We start from the raw sequence: 23,250 nt of genomic DNA on the forward strand, positions 1-23,250 counted from the left end.
ATAACTGCTATCACACAACATCAAGTACTCCAGCAAAGAGCTCAGTGTAATGGATCAATTAACAGTTCTGTGTTTTCCTGGCTGATGGAAGAAGAAAAGTAAAAGTTCATATCCTCCCCTTGCTGTCATGTATCTGCTAGTGGTCAGGCACACCTCATCCCCAACAACTTAGGTTTAATATTGTGATCAATGTTGAAACTACTTAATATGCTAAATCTAAGTTTATCCTTCAATAGTCCCCTGTAAAAAAAAGTAATGCTTCATGATGAGTTTTGCATTTAAAAGAATATTAGGGAAGAACTGCAAAAATTATGTGACCTGCAAGGAGGCCACCCATCAGTCCTGTGCTAAAATGGCATATTGGTTCAGTCTCAGAGGTAAAACCAGCTGCTTACTTTCTTCACAGTTAGATCTGACAATTGACTTTGCAGATTTCTGAAGCTATGACTCCAAAATCCCCAATACCTGAATTTTAAGAAATACACCAGCTGATTTTCTTGCACCACTGAGGAAAATATTAGAATGCAGGCATGCAATATATGATGTAGTTGGTTAGCTAAAGTGTTAAAAATGCTGAACATTCAGAATGAGCAGCTTTTAAGACAATTAATTTCAATGGCAAGTGACCTATGTCTTACTGTCACTCTCTTTGAGCAGTGCAAGTGACTGCCAAAGTCTGCCAAGGAAGGATGGAAAACAGGTTCCAAAAATGTTTCCAGGATTCTAACACTGACTTACCAACACAGAAAATCAAAATAAAAATGTAAAAATAGTTTTTATTAAGGATACTAATGGTGCCTGAGATGAACAAACTGCCTTTTGAAGAAAATGATTACTGACCTCAGTCAGACACTTTTTATTTCTTTTTCATTATAGCTTTTGTACTGATCTATGTATTCACAGATATCTGCATATGCATATAAATAATTAACTTCTTAAAGAACATACCAACGCCTATGAAAATGCAAGGTAATTTCTATTAGTTTTTAAACCAAGACAATATGAATTGGATCTATTTGTTTCCGTTCTGCTTGAAGTAAAATTTCACTGGCTATACAGATCATGTCTTAAGCTGCGCAGTCAGTACTGGAATAATACCAGAGTCAGTGATAAGAGATGCCAATCACTGCACTTCAAATGAGAAGGCACTCAAAGCAAAGTACAGGCTCTACCACTCACTTTTAACATTTCCAAAAAAGAAAATGTAGTACTGTTATAAAGTAGTAAACCCCCACCAATCAGTAATTTCCTCAACCCTCTTGTCCCATTCAGAGACAGCGAAGCAGAAGTCCATGCACACACAACAGGCAAAACCTTCCAGCTCTGCACACCAGGAGGTCAAGACTCACTCAGCATAGGGACCTCTTTGGGATCCATAGGCACATAGCAAATAAGAAACCCTTCACAGTTTATACCTGTATAGGAGATGTCATTAAATTTAAGGCTATTAGACCGTTACACTGATACCTCCCCCTTGAATTACCCGTAATGTACAAGCTTGTCTGTTACAGGGCTCTACATGACCAAAACCAGAAGACAAATGAAATTTAAAAAGCTCTGTAACAGGGAAAAAACCCAACCCACCTTGGATTCATCTAACTTCAGCTAGGCTGAAAGGTAGCGTGCGGCAATTGTTCAGAGCTGTGTTCTCTACGGCTCATCACACATCTTGTACTCTACTGCCTCTTCAAAACCTCACAAAACCTCTCTTTCTCCTCCAAAAGCCACAGACATATCTTGTTCTGACATTAGCTGGCCTGCAACATTTCATAGCAGACCATCAAGCTGTCCTGTCACTGCTGTTTCATTGAACTCTCTGCAGTTCAAGTATGCCTGAAGGCTGAATCCAATCTGGATCTCCATTAGAGAGAGAGCAAGAAGTAATTCCATCATTTTGTCTTTTTGAGAGGTATCTGTGTACATGCAAAGTGATCAATAATAAACCAAACTAGCCACCTTCCTAGCTTCTTAGTTTCTTATTTAGCATTCATTCAACACCTACTGCCATGGAACCTTGCTTTGCAACAAAAACCGGCAGGTGTTACAACAGTTCAGCAGTCGTACAAATTTAAAACTTGTTATGAATAGCTTATTTAGCATTATTGCCATCATCTTAACCCAAAAATGACAAAAGGCAACAAAACCAAAGCAAGATCTGAGATTAGAGCCCTGGTGTAAAGAACACTACAAACAACTTGGCAGCAATAACACTGGAGACTTGAGCTCCCTGAATTGCTGTTTCTCGATTTTCTTCTGAGGCTGCAGAGTTACAGACATAGTCTGAACCTAAAAATCTGTGTGAATATTCACAGTGATAAATATAGGCAGAATTATTATATTACTATGCAGTGCAAATCCAACGCAGCATGAGGACCATAATTCAGCCATGGAAATCTGGAACTTGCTGTCAGCTTATTCAAGATCAAACTGAATTCATTGGCAACACTCTACACAGGAAAGTTGAGCAAACTAAGGACCAGGCAAGAGAAGACAGAGGAAAAACACAAGATGGGAGATGCCTATCTCCCACTTTTCATGCATACAGTTTGAATAACAGCACTACATAACAATGATGGGAAATTGGTAATCAAAACCTTTTATTTAAACATACCAGGTATCTTTCCTCCTGCCTCATGTTGGGGGTACGGATCATGTGATTCTGTTCTCCTCTCCAGTCTCCGAAACGTCGAAAAAAATAATTGGACAGGAATCGGTTGACAGGATCTCTAATAATATTGATGTACACGGGCTGGTCTCCTCCAAACCTGGTGGAAGAAAAATGGGTGAATCTCATCACAGGCTCCACACAAACATATATCTATTATGTCTCATTTGAATGCTTTCAAATTACTTCCTACAGAAATTCAGAGCTTTTACAAGGTGAGGAGCAAAACTGAGATTCTTACAACTAGTTTCTAAACCTTTCTAAATGCATGTAAAATCTCTTCAGGGAGAACAGTAAATATGGAATCACATTAAGCTATATGTGTACTACAAACATTTTAGTTGAAAACCATTTTTTATACTGTATCCACAGTTTTGCTTCTTGAGTTCTCTCCTTGCTGTTTTCAGATGAAGAACCTTCTGCAGATGAATCGGAGAATGAGCATTTCTTCTTCTCAACACACTTCTTACCTGGGCAGCCATGTCAGAACAGGCACCACCCAACAGTAACTGCTGTAAGGCAGCCTTGGATCCCCTTTGCCTGTACAGTAAGTGCAGTAATGTGCAAAGGATTTTCAGCTTACTTTGAAAGCTTTTTTCCAAAAGCTTCCTCTGGATGAACTGACAGATATGCATGGTATTTCCAACTTTTTATTTGCTGGAACAACTCGTCCCCTCACCCCCAGTCTGCACCACCGGCTGGATTTGAGTTTATTTCATGGTTATGCAATACCTTATCCCTGTACTGCACTTCATGAACTTTTTTTTTTAAGTCTGTATGAAAATTCTTGCTTCAAAAAAATAATTAAATATCAATCTCAAGAACATGCAAGTCCAAGGAAAAGGAAAGGGTAACAACAGCTGTGACCAGCCTTGCACATAAACAAAATCTAGCAGAGATATCTGCAACTTAAGAGATGAGAAGATAAACCAGAGCAACTTCACCACCTTGACTTCACCCTCCTGAATGTCTCCGCCTGGTGCTAAGTGTAAGCACCTCCCGGTGCTAACATCTTCAGTTCAATAGCTGGGATATCAAAAGAGGAAAGGAGGAAAAAGAAGTTTGGGAAGGTTTGTGATTACACTGTATTATCACAATGTTAAAACACTGACTGCATATTTTATATCAACACTCAGCATCAGGCCTAACTGGAAAAAAAAAGCAGGGGGGGAAAGCTGCTTACACTGTTCCATGGTCAAAATGAAAAAATGGACGTTCATGGAACAGATTTATGGACTACAAATTGTCCGAGACAAAGAATAAAATAAAACCTTTCTGGACTTAGGAGTTTATAGGATAAATTCAACTTGGAATTTTCCTCATCTAAGAACACATATTATGCTTCTCTCATCTGTTTCCCCAATTTAGGTGAACAATTCTCACTTAAGCACTAGCTTATATTTTATTTTTGTGAGATTGAGGACACAGCCACATTTAAGTATTTAAATGCTATTCTGATGATTTTCTGAGTCACAATTTATATAATCTCTTCTAAACTGTAAAATACTAGATTAAAGAGAGAAAACCGAAGACATCCTTTAGATTAAAAAAAACCCTCTCAGTTTCTCCCCCTTCTTTTGAGGCAATGAATGATTGAATTTGTATAATAAAAGATCAGGGCTTCTCATTAATATTTAAGAGGCAGCAAAATTGTTAAAATTATGAATTCTAGTAAAGAGAAGAATCTCATAGATTTTAAACCTGATTTTTCTCCTGCATGATTCCCCAGACTCCTAAATACAATCTACAAAGGCTTGTCTCATGAGTAACTATGCCTGTCAGTAATCTCATTGACCTCAGCGTTGCAGGATCACTGCCGTAATTTGAAACTGCACAGACAGCATAAAATTTTAAAACAATCCAATTAAAAAGGCATATGCTCCTTGCTTCCTGATTAGTGCACAACCCAGTTTGGACATGGATGTGCAAGTTAAATATCCTGAATTTAGTACCCTGAATTTTAGTACCCTGAATTCTTCTCTAAGCTTATCTTTGCTGCTTTTTATCTTTATACAGAAATAAAACCTGTATTTGAAAAAAAAAAAAAAAAGGCATTCCTGCAAATACCACAAGACAACGTGGGCATAAAGTTTTGACAATATTTACTCAAATAGAAAGCTCTGAGAGGATGCCTTGGCCTGGTAGTTTTGAAAACTAAACTTTTCAAGTGAAATTGCTGGAAAGAATGGATTGTGTCTAAATTACTGAACACATTATCCTCCTGCTGCTTGATGCAGGTAGCAATAATCAAAAGACAGAGGTGAGGGGAGGAGAGCAAAGAAAAGGGGAAGCAGTAGTGAGTAAGAAGCAATGTCAGCAGCAAGCTGTCTTACGACAAAAAGATCACAAGATTTATAGATGCAAGAGAGCAGGGATGTCCTGCCCCAGGCTCCATAGAGGATGATAAACCTAAAAGCTCATCAGAGGAGCGAAAAATGAAAATCAGACAGCTAATAGCTGTCTTGATAGAAATTTTCAATACATACTGTCTTTTATGAAGTAAAAGGAGGGGTGAGATTGCACAACCAACCCACCATATTCCCAGAGCCCACACTTTTGCTGGTAAGGTCATGTTTCTGAAAATGAGAACAGTCCTGAGTAATTCAGGACCAAAAGCCCTGAGAAAAGAGGCTCACACAAGCTCAATCACCCCAAGAGGACAGCTGAGACAGGAGGCCACTCTTCCACAAATGCTCAGAGGAATTCCCATTTCTGAAATGCAGATTGTGCATGCTCCCCCCCTCCCCAAACACAGGACAGCTCAAATTTCTATTTTCTGCACAATGTAACCAGCTGCTATACACCCAGCTGTGGGTTTCTCCACCAAGCAACAAGCAAGGGATTATTAAAAAAATCAAGTCTGTTCTGGTCCTTATTCAAATGTGCTTTTTTTTTTTTTTTTTAAACATAGTTTATAATACTGCAAATTCCAGCCATTTGTTTCTATCATCTGTACTCGGAGTCATTTATGGAAGCTAAGCAGCACTCACAGAGCATAAAAAATCCTAACAGTTAAAAGAAAATCAAGTACCTTGAGCTATTTAAAGAAGAAAAGGGCAAATCAATGCTCCATTTGTTCAAGTATGTTCTGCATATTTTTAGATACCTATCAATCACAACATATTAAATGCTCTCCCAAGTGAAACTTTTCAGATTAACAACACCCACATGAAAGTGCTCTTGCAAAAAAATAGATGTGTGCTCTCATTATACATCACACCACCTTATTTGCACTCAAACCCCTATTGTGAAGGATTCAAAATGGGACATGATCATATTTGCTAGGCCTGAGTAGCAGACTTACCTTCCCTGAATGAGATCATGACTGGATCCCACATGATGAAGTTGCACAAATATTCTCATCTCCAGCAGCACATTGGCCTGACTGGGAAGAGTGGGTCAGGATATCACCACTCCACCAGAGCACTGCAAACGGATAATACACCAACCCTCACAACATTCTTGCTGTATTTAATGTTTCTTGATTTATTTTATATGCCCTAGTAAATCCCATTCATTTTAACTGATCTGTTGTTGAAGGTGTAGTTTTGGAGTCCTCATCAAAAAAACTATTTGCAAGCTTCAATCAATGATATTTAGCTTCATTAATAATATATTACCTATGTCTTTTTTAATAAAAGCAAAATTAAAAAAAACCCTGAGAAGCATGTGAGCTTGCCCCTTTCACATTTCTGATGAATTCCAATTTTATTATTTACAAACCCCTTGTAAGCTAGGGGGGAAAAAACCAACAAAGTTGTTTGCTTGGCTTTAAAATGGAAGCTCTCTTAGCTCCTATTATTTTTCATTTCACTTCAGGAGGCTGCTGACTTTGCATTTAATACAAAACTCTTCACACAAGCAGAAGATGGTTACTTCATCCTTGCAGGCAGATCACAACTCCTCAAGGAAAAGATGACTCCCATCCTGTTCTCTGGAAGAATGTCGTCTGCCTCTTACTCTTTCAACACACTCTGTTTCCCCTTAAACAAAAAGGGTGGTTGCTAGAAATTCAGTATAATGGAAACAAAGTAGAACCAACAGCCACATAAAATTAATAGGAACAGGCATATTGTTTCCTTCTTATAAAGGAAGCACAATTTTCTTTTCCAGCACCATACAAGTAAGAATCACATGCTGAGAGTACAATTGCCCAGCCATCTTTACTCAGCAATTATGTCAGAGCTCCATTACCTGCCCTGCAGCACAGCTTCACAGGGAGGTCATGTAAAAGCACTAACATAGAACCTTCACCTTTTTAGGGCTTAAATAAGACGCAGTTACTCCAATGTTTATCTTCTGAAAAAGTTATTTTGAAATATTAGTTTTCATAACATCTTGCATCAGCATGAACTTGTGGCAAAGCAATTCTCTGCACACAAAGCACCAGGCACTTCTGGGATGCTCCAGTGGTCCTCCCAAGGGATGAGATGCAAAGAGGAATGGGCTGAAGTACTGCCAACCTCCATAATCAAGAGTTTATCTTCCTGCTCTTGTCTGTAGTGCCTCTCTTGCAGCCTTCACCCTCTTGCTGTGGTCATGCTCTCAACCTTTTCTTTAGAACTGGCGGAGTTTACATGGGGCATTTCTCTACTGATGCACCTATGTCACCTACACAGTTATTTCAGTCATAACAGTACAGGCTGGCATAGGTACAACTGGTACAAGGACTATCTAGAGCAGACTTCAGGTAAAAACTTTGGCTTCATGAGGCTTTTTCCTTTCTTGCAGAGTACTAACAAGGCTGCCTCTCCCCAGGAAGCTGAACTTAAAATTATGCCAGTCTGGTTTTTTGTTATCGCTCTCTAATTTATCCCAGACACAAAACAAGCAATGCAGACAGGTGATGTATTATCATCCTTGGAAGCATTCAAAAAACATGTAGGTGCAGTGCTTAGGGACGTGGCTTAGCGGTGGACTCGGCAGTGTAGTTAACAGTTGGACTTGATGACCTCAGCAGTCTTTTCCAACCTTAACAAATCTATGATTCTATGAAACAAGTATTTTCATTTCAAAACTTTATCTTTGACTGGCCTGCCCTTCAATGAGAGGTGTGTGCAGGGATTCAAAATGCCCAGTGGTTCAAAGTTAACAGTAAAATAGTGCACACTCCTCATCAATCACCCTTTCTGGACCTGAGATTTCAATAATAGAAATTTCAATTTCTGAAGTGACGTGTCTGGGTCACTGTAAAATTACAACGGAGTCCTTTAGGAATTGTTTAGTAAGCTGCCTCAGACTAGCGAATGGCTAAAAGATAACACTGTAATGTCTTGTATTTCTCTACTTCACTATCCTGTAAATCTACCAAAATATTTTAGGCTGTATTTTGTCAGTCATTCATGCATGCTAAACAATTAGGGTCTTCTTTCTACCCTATATTTTTCATTCTCCTGAGGATATCAGAGAAGTTTAATATATAAATTCACAATGAACAGCACCAACACAGATAAGTGTCCTGCATGGGTCCCAAGTAAAGTAAAGGAAATACTAATTATGTTTTCATTTATGTAATGCAAAGTTACAGCTGGAAACAAGTAAAAGAGTAAACACAAACTCTCCATAAAAGAATAACAGCAGCTAAACTCCACATTAATTAAAATCACCTAATTCCAGATACCCTGTATTTAAGACTTTCTTCCAGAGGTCTGGCACAGGATTTCTCTGGAACTCTGATTAATATTTCACTGTAATTCAGAGATGCAAATGTTATGCATTTGCACAGAAGAATAGGAAAACTAATTACAAAGTATTACAATAAATTTCCTGCAAATAGTAGAATAGCTGATACAGCTCTTTGGAAAGTATTAAATCAACAAACATGATAGGTAGAAAAGATGTATTTTCAAAATTGGATCAGACCACAGATTTGGCTGAGGTAGTTACATTAGCATAAAATCTTGGGGCTCAACTTCTTAGGAAGGTTATTATGCAAAGGATGCTGCAATGAACTCAGCATTGCATATTCAACTTCCTGTATGAACACATTTATGAAGAGAAGCATGGGTGACTCTAGCCATCCCATGGAAATGGCTGTTGCAGAGAGCAAGTCAATGCTAGGAGTGTCCACATGCAAACTGAAATACAGTAAACTGTGCATAACAAAAGAATAAATCATTGTAACTCAGCAGTACATATCATGTATGCAATCTATAGAATATAAAAATCAATGTAAGTGAAAGCTATAACATGGCTGCCCTGGCGCAGATGTGAAAATCTGCTGTCAGAGAGGGATTGTGGATGCCACTCTGCTTGAGGCTCGGAACCTACACAGTTTAATGTGATAACCTGTGATTCAGAAGCTACATGCAAAGTGATAATATTTTCAGAAAACAAAGCTGCAAAAGGAGGGAATAATGAAGGGAGTGGCTTGCTGGCAAAGAGCCACTTGAGCCACCAGGCAAGAAAGACGCAAGAAAACATTTTGCACTGCAGTACAGCAAATGAAACCCAAAGCATCTAGAACCTGAAGCAGAGCATATTCACAGGGAAGGAGTAGTTCTGGCAAGGACATGCATACTTCCACATATTATCAGCAGTGTGGGAAACCTTCCAGGCCAGAATAATAATCCTAGTTTCCCTTTTACTGAGAAGCAGGAGGAGAGAGGAGTAATGGCCTGACACAGCACTCGTGACCATTCAGAGAGTCCATTTTCAGAAAAACATGAACAAAGTTCATACAGCATCACAAAAATGATGAAAAAAACTAAAAGCCTCCAGCTTGAAAAGAAGGAAAAAATACAGAAAGAAAACATACAGAGAAGGCTGAGAGATGACTGCATGACAGTGTGTAAGAAATTATACACAAGTACACAGGTGAAAAATTTGAGGAGTCTTTACATACTGGACAAATGGACTCTGAGATCCAAGGAAAAGGAATCAACTGAACTTCTCTGAAAAATTAGGAGGAAAAATAACTCAATTTACTATCTGAGAGAACAATTCACTATTGAAAGAATTTATCAAGTGCAGCAAATTCTCTATTACTGGTGATTTAGAATCAATTCCATTTCCTTTCTGAAAGATGGAAGCTTCAGGTTTAAACTTATTCATCAAGGGTAAAAATGCTTCATCTTTTTTTCTGAAGGCAGGATCAGCTACGCGACTGCCACTACCAGCTTCAAAATCCTGAAGTATAATCTATTCTGTTGCTTTGCTGCCCTTGTTGTTCTAACCTTCTCCTAAATGTCTGATCTAGAACTCAATAGCAATTTCAGTCCACCACTTGTGTTATCATTACTCATTAAGAACTGCACAGTCCCTTTTTCTCTGCAGAATCTTTTAAAATAAAAAATGAAAAAATCAGAAGTGTTATAACAGTCCTCTCTTTCCCTGTCTTCTCTATTTGTTTTTCTTTTCCTGTGATTTTAGGTAAATTTTTAAAATCTCTGTTCATTCTTCTTATTCTCTTTTGGTCCCCTGTGGATTAATCATCATCTTTCTTAAATCAAGTTACTCCCAAACTGATAATCTGCAGTGTGACTGTGAGCATGGAAGCTGAAAACAGTAAAAACAGGATAATTGAGGAGACATGCCTGACCCCACCTTCAGTAACTAGATTTCAAGCAACAATCTCTATTCTGAACGTATCATATTATGAGCTGAATGAAAGATAAAAAGTGTATTATGCAACACAGGAAAGCTAGAGGAATAAATTAAATAAATTAAATTATCTTAAAATGTGTGGAAAAATTCACCAGAAAGCAATGCTTTAAAAAAAATAAACCCCCAAAAAAACCTGCTTAGATCACATAAAGGTCAAACTGCACATGAGATTTGTGCTTAACCTTCCATCAAGTCACAGTTAAAAAGCATCATTACGCACTCACATAATTAAAAAAAGGTAGTATAAAAAAGGAAAAAAAAATATGTAGGAGGGATTACAGCACCATGTGGCCATTCATGAAATGTGTACTTTACAAGGCAGACCTCACATGATGGTAGAAAGTGTTTCATGATGTGTTAGCAAAAAGTACAGATTATAAAGAACACACATAAAGACACAGTGTTAAGGCCATGCTCAAGTTTAGCTGACATTTCCCTACTTTTAACAGCTTGCCCAGAGGGTAACTTTTTTTTTTGCTACCATATTTTTAATGACATTTCCCTAAGTGGGTATTTTTTTTTAAAGGAGAAAAAAATCCCCCAACATAAAATTACTCTAATAGATAATCTTAGGCTGCAATCATTGTTTCAAGATGTTGATTCAAGATGGCATTCAAAGAGCCCAATCCCTCCCACAGCTGAACTGTATAAAGTCAGTGATGCAAGCTGACCCAAGTACTGCTCTTTGTACAAAGTATACCTGAGTGCATTCAAAGGGTCCTGAACATTTAGCATCTTGTTATGCCAGCTCCATGCATTTGCTCAACACACTCCTTTCAAATGCTAGTGGAGCGTGGTTAACAGACATAATAGACATGTTCTACAAAACATGAACAAACTGTGTGGCACTAATTGTTCCAGAGAAAAGAAGAAACAATATTCCTCAAATTACTAAAAAATCTGGGTGTCGTGACCAGAATTGCATGACTCTAAGACAATGAAAACAGCACCACAGAATCACTCTGGTTTTACTGACCTCCAGTCAGTCTATAAAAAAGGGAAATTCTATTTCCAAATCAATGGACCGAAGACATACATACTTAGGTTAAGTCATTGCAAAGCAAGATGATTATTTGTCAAAAAAAAAAAAAAAAGATTGTAAATGTATCATCCAGCCCTTCCAAATTATCAACAAACTAACATGCAAGGCTTCCAAACACAAGCTGCCAGCACAGAGTGTGCTTCAGCTTTCAAACACGAAGCTTATTCACATGACATAGTTAATTCATCCAGATTTACCTCCTTTTTGTTTGTTAGCTATAGACACATTTTACAAGAACAAGAGAATGGTGTAATATCAAAGTGCTGTGTTAAAACACAATTTTTAAAGCTGCTTCTGATTGAGAAAAAACACTGTAACAATGACTAACAAAAAAAGCTCAGCGACATTCAGAAATCAAGTTTTGTTTTGGGCTTATCCAGAATTTCTCTGTCCATCCCTGCCTTCACATAGCATGTGATTTATTGCTACCCATAGGCCAGAATTCAGGTCAGAGTTGAAGGAAAATTGCCAAACTGACCAGCACTGCTGCATGTGACACTGTCTGGCTGCTACAGCAGCTCAATTTACTAATTTTTATTAGTTAGCGTTGGCCATTTAATCTGTGCAAAAAAGTAATAAAAAAATTTCTCAACAATGTTGATACAGACTGTCTACCAAAAAAGGCTTGTTTCAAGAAAAACAAGAACTTTACACATGAACTCTGCTAATGAAAAACAGAAAACTGGAAATATTTCTTATGTGGATTCTAGGGACTAAAGGCACGCTCCTTCCCAAGAAGAAGACCTACAGACCTTTCTCTCCTCCCCCAAACCTGTCTCCCCACAGCTCTTGCATCGAGCAAGGCCACAACAGAGCAGGGCCTGGCATCCAAGCAGGGCACAGGGAGGTGACTGCTGGCTGTGGCCCAGCAGAAAGTCCACCAGCTCTGTTCTGCATGGCTTTGCCTTCAGCAGATGTACCTGCAGTGTGGCTGTCTCAGAAGTCTAGTGACCTACTCAATGTGGTTTCAAAGTGGCCAACATGTCCAGAAATTATTTAGCAATTCAGGAGGAGAGAGGATGGAAAGACAGGCAGGACACCTGAAACTGCTGCATGGATCTCATTTCTTTAGAAACTTATGTCAAAAGTGAAGTGTTGTCCCCTCCCTTAAGCACATGCACACATGCTAAATACACACTTAAGATATTAAAAACTGCAGCTGAAAGGAAGAAGAGGGCAGCAGCCTGACAGCACAGAAAGGATGACTCCTGGCACAGCAGTGCTGGGTGATAATTCATCCCGACTCTGAACAAGTAAGATATACTGAACTGAATTATAAGGGCTAATTAAACTGTAAAATTAAGTAGAATTGTGCAGCGTGCTTTATCTCTCAGCAGCCCATAGCTTCTGCAGAAAGTAAAGAATTCATAACTCCAGTGAGACATGAAAAAGTCTGTCTCACTTTCTGGGTGATTGTTTTAATGCTTCTCCTTTCTCTGACTTCACCCTGCCCTGATCAGCCAGCCTTCAAGCAAAACCCACCAGCCACTGACAAAGGCAGGTTATTAGATTTTTACACATTCAGCTGCACCATTCACTTACCCCAAGACAGGAAAGAATGCCCAAGCTCCCTGCTCTGCCCAAACTGGGCTCTGTAAGTGCACGCCCAGAAGAGAAGAGTTTGATGTTGGAGAGAGACATGCTGCCTTTCCCCTGACCAAAAGAGATGTTGTGCAATTCTCCACATCCCTGACTCATCCTTACCCAAAACCATGGCCTTGCCACCCACCTCTGCATTCCTGCAAACATTCTTCCTGCTTCTCTGAAATCCGTGACACTTGGAGCACTCTCCAAGTGTCTTGAGTCACTGCCCAGTGACTGTTACAGTTAATTCAGCAGATTACTGAGAAATCAAGGGGGGCTTTTCCACGAATTTGAAGCCTCTTCCTGAATATTTTTTTCTTGGACTAAGTAGATGACAACAGGCACTCATGGTAATGCACAGTGAACAAACGGCAGCTATTCTGAAACAGCTTTTTATCTCTCTGCAGGTGATTCTGCTTCTTCACAGCTTCTGCACTTCTACACTGTACTCCCTGGATCTACCAGCAACACCTGGAATCTCAGCAAATATATCAACACATAAATCTTTACCTCCTTACAGACATTATTTAATATTTGCTCCTGATTAACACTTTGGATGTTCTTCCCAGCAATATTACTATATAAACTTCAAGTCAGAAAAAGACAATAAACATCCCCAAACCCACAAAAAACCAGCAGCACAAAAGAAACAGTCCTGGAATGAACTGGGTCGAGTAGCCACCCTCCAGAAGTACGGGATCATCTTCTGAAGCTAACCATCACTGCACTGGACAGACTGAGAACAGAAGCTGCAAAACACTTTGAATAAAAGCTTTCTCTGTGACAAGGGCTATGTAGAAATTCACTAACATGAAAGAAGAACAAGACAGTTTTTTATCTTCTGTTTGAAGCTGGAAAAATTTTTGCTTTCATGTCTCCTTTTAATATTTATCTTTTTGTCTGCCTCTTCACACTACTTTGGATTGAGAAAAGAGAGTACTGAATCAGAAGATGAAGATGCAGTAAAGGGAGATTAATTTACTCAGCTGAACCAACAGGCACTATTTAAAAACTGCTCAAGAACGACAGGAAAATGGCCTTGGCAAGCATTCAGGTCAGGATGAAATTTTCAAGGTTTTAGAACTTTGTTCAGCAAAACTAATGGGGTTTCAGAAACACACATGTACTCAAACTCATCACTGAAGGCTTAGCTCACTTCCACTAGAGATTTATTCTGGAAAGAAGATATAGCCTTTTTTTTTTTTTTTTGCTTGTTTTCACTTGGAAACAATCATAAGTAAATGCTTGTCTGAATAATCAGAGAGCTTTAAGTGCTGACAGGTTTACAAACAGGTACAGGGCACAAAGGCAGAAAATTCAACTGATTTGTCACTGCTGCTATTCACATCGGCCATGTTAAAAAAACCCAACAAGTCTGTTTTACTACTGTTTGGGAAGCTGAGAAGCACCAACAAGGATGAGGAAAAGGCTAAGCTATTTAATGCTTTCTTTGCCTCAGGCTTTAATAAAAGACTAGTTATTTTTGGGGTACCCTGCCCCAAGTTGGAAGACAGGGAGCAGAAAGAAATCCTCTTAATTCAAGAGGAAATGGCTACACACAGGTCTGCTGAGCCAGATGGGATCCACCCCAGGGTACAGAAGGAGATGGCAGGAGCGCTCACTGAGCCACTTTGCCTCACTCACCAACACTACTGGATAAGTGGGGATGCCCCTGTTACTGGAAGTCAGCAAACGTGAGCCCATCTACAAGAAGGGCTGGAAGGAGACTCCAGGGAAGCACAGGCCTGTCAGCCTGATTGACATCAGGGCCAGGGAAGGCTGTAGAACAGATGATCCTGTGTGCCATCACAGGGCACATGCACAACAACCAGGGGACCAGGTCCGGCCACCTTGGGTTTGTGAAAAGCAGGTTCTGCTTAGCCAAGCTGACCTCTTCCTCCAAGGTGACCTGCTCAGTGGATGGGGGCAAGGCTGTGGATGTTGTCTGCCTGGACTTCAGCAAAGCCTGTGACAGCTTCCTCCAGCACCCTCCAGGACAAACTGGCTGCTCACAGCTTGGATGGGTGCAGAATTTGCTGGGTGAAAAACTGGACAGCTGAGACCAGGAATGGTGGCGAATGGAGTTACATCCAGCTGGCAGCCAGTCACAGGGGGTGTTACCCAGGGCTCAGTATGGACCAGTTCTGTTTAACAGCTTCTGGTTACCAGCTTTACTAATGATCTGGATGAGGGGATCAAGTGCACCTTCAGACAACACCAACTTGGGCAGGAGTGTTGATCTGATGGAGGGTAGGAAGGCTCTGCAGAGGGCTCTGGGCAGCCTGGATTGATGGGCAATTGTATAAGGCTCAACAAGGCCTGGTGCTGGGTCCTGCACCTGGGTCACAACAACCCCAAGCAGCACTACAGGCTGGGGGCAGAGTGGCTGGAAAGTTGCTTGGTAGAAAAGGACCTGGGGGTGCTGGTCAGCAGCTGCCAAACGTGAACCAGTGTGTGCCCAGGTGGCCAAGGCCAGTGGCATCCTGGCCTGGATCAGCAACAGTGTGGACAGCTGGACAAGGGCTCTGATCTTCCCCTCTATCCAGCACAGGTGAGGCCACACCTCAGCTCAGTTTTGGGCCCCCTTACTACAAGAAGGATACTGAGGTGCTGCAGTGTGTCCAGAGAAGGTCAACAGAGCTGGTAAAGGGTCTAGACAATAATTCATAGGAGAAATTGCTGAGAGAGCTGGGAGAAAAGGAGGTTCATGGAAAATCTTACTGCTCTCTACAACTATCCGAAAGGAGGTTTGTAGCCAGGTGGGGATTGATCTCTTCTGCCAAGGAACAAGTGACCAGGCAAGAGGAAACAGCCTCAAGTTGCACTGGGAAGATTTAGATTAGATGTTCAGAAATTTTTTTTCGTGGAATAGGTTGTCAGGCATTGGGACAAGCTGTCTGGGGGAGTGATTGAGTCCACATCCCTGGAAGCGTTTAAAATACATGTAGATGTGGCACACAGGGACATGGCTTAGTGGCAGATTTGGCAGTCCTCTGTTAACAACTGGACTCGATGATCTTAAGGATCTTTTCTACCTTAAATAACTCTACATCTCTGTTTTAAGACAAAGCAAATCAGATTCACATTTTTCACGACTCTGCTTATATTTTCTCTGCTTCTCTAGTACCTTGGTGATATGCTCTAAATGGCTTAATGCAAACCCTACACATCTTGAAAACACTCAAGCAGAGAGGTGCAAGGCAAGCAGAAGAGACTTCTTTTGTTCCTAATGTGACCAACCAAAAGAATAGCAAAGTAACATGCCTTCTAACTCCTACCTGTTCGCCAGTTGAATATATGCAGGAGGAAGGAGAATAAATTGTTTCTTTGCTGTGAACAAAAGCTTGGTTTCAAAGGTATAAAATGCCAAACAAGAGAAGTGAGTCACTGGACTGATGTCCAAAAAGGCTGCTCCTGCAAAAAAATTCACAGAATCCAGTAATCGCTCTGCTGCAATGGCACGTAGAAAGTCTCATGCCTTTTCCTGGAAGGGAGCATGAAGTTTCACCAAAATAGGGTTCTTTAATCTTCAAGCTGAGACTTTCATGGATCTAGACCTGCCCTAAACCTGCAGTCAGGAGTCAGCTGTTGTCCCCTGCCCATCCCTGTGCATCTGCCCTGCTCCCCACTGTGCTGGCTGCCCATGCCAAGCTATTGTCTGAGGACTTCAGCTGTCACCCAGAAAACACCACATCAATATTCTGAGCCCCGTTCTTCTATGAGGATGAGGAGTTTTGTATGACTTTTATGTTTAGCTGGCAGAAAAGCTGGGGCAAATAGGAAGAAAAGTATTCCATAGACAATCTGACTCCAGCTAACCACTACAGGTAGGAAGGTTTCTATAAAGAAATAGTGTAAAGAAATCAAGCAAAACTAGAGCACTTTCATAATATTGTAACATTTAAAATGTGTATTTAAATCACATCCTGAAATTTATGTAAATGCAGTATTTGACAATCCATTTCCTAAAGAAATCAGTTAAAAAATCACCCTAGAATTAAATACTCAAGAAAATATAAAACATGCTACTTCATTGTTAAATATTACACTGCTAATAAATTTTGAAAGGAAAAATGTTTCATTTATCAGAAAACACTAAGAAATGCTTACATAGTATGCAATGTTGCTGCAATTCAATGCTGTCTGATTTAAAAGACTCATCAGCCTTTTCACTACATCACACCTACTAGGTAAACTAAGGATACTCTCAAAAAAAACCCCAAAGGTCTTCAGGTTTGCAACAAAGAGCCAAAAGAGAAACTACAAATAATTTTATACATTTTATGTAACTGTTTTATATTTTTGCAGACTTACATTGTAAGAAAAAGGTAAATACATTGTAGATATATAATGTATACACTACAGAAGAAATGTGGTACCTTAGTGGCAAGGACGTACCATAGGTACAGAAAATGGGATCCCTAGGGAGGAGCAAGAGGTTAAGACTGTTGATCTTTTTCTTTTATACCTGATGCTGAATACCATCTCTGCAAAATCAGTCTAATCAGGAACCATCCCTCTGACCCTCACATGTGGCTACTCTTTTGATCTTGCAGTTTGGAAGAAGAAAGAGATCATTTACTGAAAGTGTGAAGTCCTAATGGTTTTTATTTTTTAAAGGTAATACATTAGAAATGGAACTCTCAAAGAATCAGAAGACAGAACACAGAAGATTAAAATTTTGTTTAACTCCTCTTTGTTTCCATATAAAAAAATCATGCCCACTGTTACGTTCTATATCAAGTGAATTTCCAATTGCTCAAAATATTTTATTTTCCAAGAAAAAAAAAATAAACACACCCTGCTCCCAGTTTTATAATTTCTTACTACACTGTCTACAGAAGCCTGAAGCCATGCACTCACATTAATTACCATGCAAACAAAATGCTGTGTAATTAGGCAGTCTTTGGCAAAGATCTGCAGTACAATCATAATTCTACAGAATTTAAAAAAACCTAAATGCAAGGAATCCAATCTGGTGGCACAGATAGCATGGTTCCTGAATATCATTTCCAGATTAAACTTACAGCCTGGGCAATAAGCATCTGCAGTCAGCTTTAACCTCTGCATCCCGGCTAAATGCTAACTGGCATCACTCATTCAAGTCCTTCCAAAAATTCCTTAGAAGTTTCATCCAAATTCAATCTTCTTCACATTCCGTGCTATAAAAGTCTCTAGAGTCTTGCTGCATACTTTTAAATATCTGCCAGAAGAAACAGCACTCCCATGATACAGAGTGTAATCTGTTTGCAGGGTTTAAAAATACTTCCATAGCCTGTGGAATGGGGACTATTTTGTCAGAACTAAATTAAATTGGTTATATTGGTGAAGAGTTATCCCAGGCACAGAATTAATGAACTCAGTGCAGATTTAGATCTCCTTTTAGTGTCTGGCTATACACAGATGAATGTTAACAGAAGTGTTCTGCCACCTTTAAAACACAAGCGCACAGTTTAAAGTCCTAAGTTACCATCTCTTGCATGTTGACTGCAAACATTATAAACCACAATCATTTTAAGAGGCAAAAACATATAATAGCATTCTGGCTTTTCACAAACATATTGTACATAATTATGCTACAGAAAAGTAAGCGTGAGGGGAAAAACAACAACTTCAGAATGTGAATTCTAGTGCCAGAAGGAAGGGAAAAAGAAGTGCATTGTATTGTTTATGAGTAAAAGAGGGGAAAAGTTTTATGTATTACAATTAATAGAAATCAATGAAAAAGGTTTTTGACCAAAAAAATGCCTTACCTTGAGAAGTTGAGGAAATGAACATGTCTAGTGAATAAATAGGGCTGCTCAGCAGTGCTTATGTTTTTAATCAATTCCATCTAAAAAGAATTAACAAATCAAATTTTCCACATTACATCAATGCACAATTTGAGACAAACATAAAACTTTCAAACAACAGATGATGATATAATTTTCAAGTCTGAATTACTCAGGACCTCCTTCCCCACTATCCCTCCCAAACACTGTCACCAAGAGAGCACGATGAATATTTTATGTCTAAGCAAGAAAGGTTGAGCTGCAGACACCATTCTGCTACCATGGGGCTTATGTACTTCCAAAATACTTCCAGAAGCAGGTATCAGTCTAAACAAAGGCATAAACTAAAGGAAAAATCTAAACTGCCTAAACCTGCAAGAGCCTTCCAAATGGCAGCTACCGTCTGAAGACACTGGCTCTATTCACCCCAATGCCAAAAATGCAAAATGTCTGTAACAGAAAGCAGGAGCTGAACCAATGGTCATTTTTGTGTAACAATAAACACTGCCAACACAGTCAAGACACCAATTGATTTGCTTGTTTAAATATAGAAATCAGGACTTGCAATTTCTTTTACTATTACAACAAATTAGGAGCACAAACTGAATGGGCACTTTTAGAAAGGTGATGCTAAATTCCAGTTCAGGCCCATTCACATAATGTTAATTAAAAAAAAAAAAATTAATTGAGTTTTCAGACCATTAAGATAGAATAGTGAAGCATCATGCTAGAAAGTCGATGTTTCAGTTTATTTTGCTTCCTTCTTATTAATTTCCTAAGATTTCATTTCCAATTTTCTGTTCTGTGTTCAAATGCAGGTTATGTTATGGACACTGAACAGAAACACACTTGAAATGACAGGTTTATTGATTTTGCAAACTGGGTAGTAGAAAGCAATTCATACACTGGATAAAAAAAGAGGCAAGTCTGTGAACTATATGCTCTGATTTGAATCATATTAATCTATGTGAGGAGACAGTAATTAAAAAATGTATTTCTTAAAACTGGAATGTTATAGTTGACATAGATAAAAATAAGCAAGAACATGTAGTCCAGCCTGTTGTGTGGTGAAAATAAAGTAACTGGCATTTGTGGAGTTACTAGCAGCAAAAAGAGCATGGTAAAAAATTCTGCCCATGCCATAGCAAATACCAAACCACATTTAAGAGACAGCAGTTGACAAATTTTTTCCCCTTCTAATGTCCAGTTTCAATTGACTGATATTTTGCCATGGTTTTTGTAATTTATATCACATCTTATTGCTTCTTATCCATCCTCCACTTGCATCCTGCACTTTTTCCCAGTGCACATACCCTGCCTCCTTCTTTCAGCCAACATAAGCTACAGCCATTTAACTGCCAGAAAGAAGTGCACACACTTAGAGACTTTCTCTACTTTCCCTCTGTCATCATACATGTATGATGACCACTGAAGCAAACAGTTCAGCTTGTCCATATTCTCAGGATGGACCTTTTCCTGTCCAACTGGTTTGAGCACATCAGGGTGTGAGGCACAGACCTTATACATCACAACATATTAGGTTTGAGAAAGTATAGCAAGGTGTGTTACATCTAAAAAAGGCTAAAAATCCAAAGAAATGGAATGTAAGATGAGATCATCAAAAGGGAAAAGAGAAACAAGAGAATATGGAGAGAACATGTGCAATTAAAAAAAATTAACACAAGGAATTTAAAGAAATATTCAGGAAGGGAATAGCATCCCTTCCTCAGCTAGTCATATTTGGAGTCTGGACTGCTTGATTCAAGCATAAACTGGCCTTTGCACAGCTTCTTCAGTACAATATAAATGCATTGGGCAAGAAATTCATAAACCTGAAGGGCAAAGCTTGTCCAGATCACAATTAGAAACCCCAGGAAGGTTAGCGATACTTAGCACCAAGGAATTGAGTATTGTTTCTTCGTGCTCTGAAGAGACAAAGGCTTTCCTAGCAAACCAGTATGTTGACATTTCTTTAGAACTGGTAACTCACTCTGAAAATTATATTCTTCATTCACCTTGCAGAATCAAACAATAGAAGACCCTGTAAGCCTGTGTATCAGACATCTCAACTGGATTCTGTGATAGTCAACATGCTACAGATTCTTTTTCTGGTTTTGTTTTTTTTTCTTTTTTTTACTGAGACAAGTTACAGGAGAAGTGAAATTCTCAGAACTGTATAAAGCCTGATGTTATATTTTGCATTTTACTTGTGTTTCTCTATCTGCATGAAGTAAAGAACGAAGACAGCAGAAGGAAGTTACTGATCTGGTACAAAAACTCTGTTTGTGCCCCTATGGTCATCACTGTAATTCCTTCTTGGCATAAATGAAAAAACCTTACTAGAGTATAAATATGGAGATATAAAGATACTATACCCATGCAAAGTAATCTCACTAAATCTAAAAACAGAGGCGGCTCTAGTAGAATACTGCTAGATAAACGTAGCTGGGGGTATATGTGAGTGTTGCAAAGCACCACATGAGCTTCCCCTAGCTCCCAGCTGTCCCCAGGCCTGGCACCCATTTGGCATCAGGAAGCAGATTCACATCACAGCACTGCCACGTTTCTCACTCCATTCCTGATGTCAGTGTCACAGAACCAGCTGCTGGACAAGCACAGACACTTCAGCCTCAGGAGCAAAGGGAGGCTGGAAAGATGCGCACAGTGCGGGACAGCATCTGTCTCCTGGTCTTTTTTTTTTGATCTCTTGTTACCAAACTCAGTCTCTTGAGCAAAGACAACAGCTTGCTCTAAAGCAGAAACAGAATTTTGTTTTGACTTAGAGTACCTTCATATTTAGACACTTAATGATCAACTGGACTTGCAAGCAGATGTGGATAAAGCTACAATGTGCATAAGAACAAACAAGCAAAATCCATTCTTCTAAAAACACTGCCAGAAGGGTAAGAAAGGCTCAACTGAAATGACACACAGATGTCAGGAGGGAAAAATAAATAACTGTAATGGCTCATGGCCACATTCAAATTGTGGCCATATTTCCCATGGGCCTCTCCCTCTCTCATCATGCTGTCCTGAAATGCTTTCAGGCTAACAACCCAAACATATTGCTCAGAAAGACATAGTGAGCCCTTCCTCTTTTTAACATTATGTTAAAGAAAAAAAAAAACACAACAAAAAGAAAAATCTCCAGTGTCTCTCAGAAGAGTAAGTTTGGTTGGTTGGTTTTGGTTGTTCTACTTTTTTTCGTTTGTATGTTTGTTTCTATAAGGTGAAACAAGAACAAAAGAAAATAAGATGTAGAGGATCCAGCCCACAGAGAGCAAGAGTGAGCAGAGGATGAGGGCTGAAGAAAAAAGTGCTTTTGGATGAAATGAGTGACGAAGGAGAATGACATACAAGTACAGCTGATCATATCATCTTAAGTTTGAAAAGAAATAAAAGCAGCAGAAGATAAACAATCCTGGCAAACACTGCTAGCGAAGAGATGAGTCAGAACACATCCATGGTTGGAGGGAGAAGCTGTAGAAATATTTGGAGAAGTACAAAAGGAGCTCGCACCTGCTGGGATTAAGAGCCATTTCTCTCTCTCACTGCTGCCCAGAGCTCTCCTGCAGGAATTAGGCAGCTTCAGTGAAACATAGCTGAAAAATACACTAATTTGCTCTTGAAATTCACTTGCAATGGGCAAGCAGTATTGCGATGGGTTGGTGCTGTATTGCAAATAAAGCTCCAGCAGATGGCACAGTGAAGTGACTCCAGGAGGGCTGGATGGGATGGATTTTCTCTAGCCTCAGCATTGTTCCTGCACAAAAACCTCAACTCTGGCCTTCAAGACAGGTTGCCTTTCTCTCTTCTGGAGATGGCTAGTCCAGTCCCTGTGCTAACCACTCAGGAGAGTCCCACTTCAACTGTTTGAGGTTTGCAGTAAGTAAATTCTACTGGGAACAAAAGGAAATAACCAGGTAACAATCCCACCCTAACAACAGACAATTTTTTATTTTTTTTTTTTTAAGATGCTGGATTTCAGTGTGAGAATTTGAGGTCAAAATATATAAAAATGGTGAGGCAACTGGGATTTTGCAATGTGGTCTGCTGTATCACACTATGGTCTCCACTAATACTGACACAAAAAGTACAAAAAAACCCCTCTGTACCTATCTTCCCTGTGAGCTCTTTACTTTCTTCCACTGCTTTCAGTCTCTACTGAAGGCATGTAGGGCTCAGGAGGCACAAGTACCTACAAGAATTTTGGTATATCACTTTCATCTCAGTACTCATTTCCATAAACAACTCACAACTCCCAGGAATGAGACTAGATCTTCATTTTAAGCTCTCAGAAGCTTGGAATGGTTTCAAGAATTTCCTCACCTCCCCAAGCTGGTATGACCAATTTTCTGTCTTTAAAAGCATTTTAGAAAAATTAGTGATGGATTTTTAGTGCGTTGAACTGGAATTACACATAAAGTTGGCTGCACAGCTGTAATGATGGGTGGTAGAAGGAAACAATTTAAGGATAAACTACCAATTACTCTTGTATGTGACTGGCATTTCTATACCTATAAGCATATTCATTCTTACTTCCCTGAATGCAATAAAATGGTAGTGGAGGACAAAGTCAGGGC

General features: G+C 39.4%; 1 protein-coding gene across 1 annotated transcript in view; it reads right to left on the minus strand.

Moving 5' to 3' along the window:
* UST (uronyl 2-sulfotransferase) overlaps positions 1-23,250 on the minus strand; it is a 153,916-nt gene that overhangs the window by 55,782 nt on the left and 74,884 nt on the right. Inside the window, exons 4-5 of the mRNA XM_054279486.1 lie at positions 18,650-18,729; positions 2,612-2,765 (exon numbers count right to left, since the gene is read on the minus strand). Of these exons, the coding sequence (XP_054135461.1) occupies positions 2,612-2,765; positions 18,650-18,729 (234 nt within the window). The remainder of the gene's footprint in view (positions 1-2,611; positions 2,766-18,649; positions 18,730-23,250) is intronic.

Source organism: Melozone crissalis, unplaced genomic scaffold (genome assembly GCF_028551555.1).
Source record: "Melozone crissalis strain CALT ecotype California unplaced genomic scaffold, PUWL_Pcris_2 ptg000027l_1, whole genome shotgun sequence".
Lineage (NCBI taxonomy): Eukaryota > Metazoa > Chordata > Aves > Passeriformes > Passerellidae > Melozone > Melozone crissalis.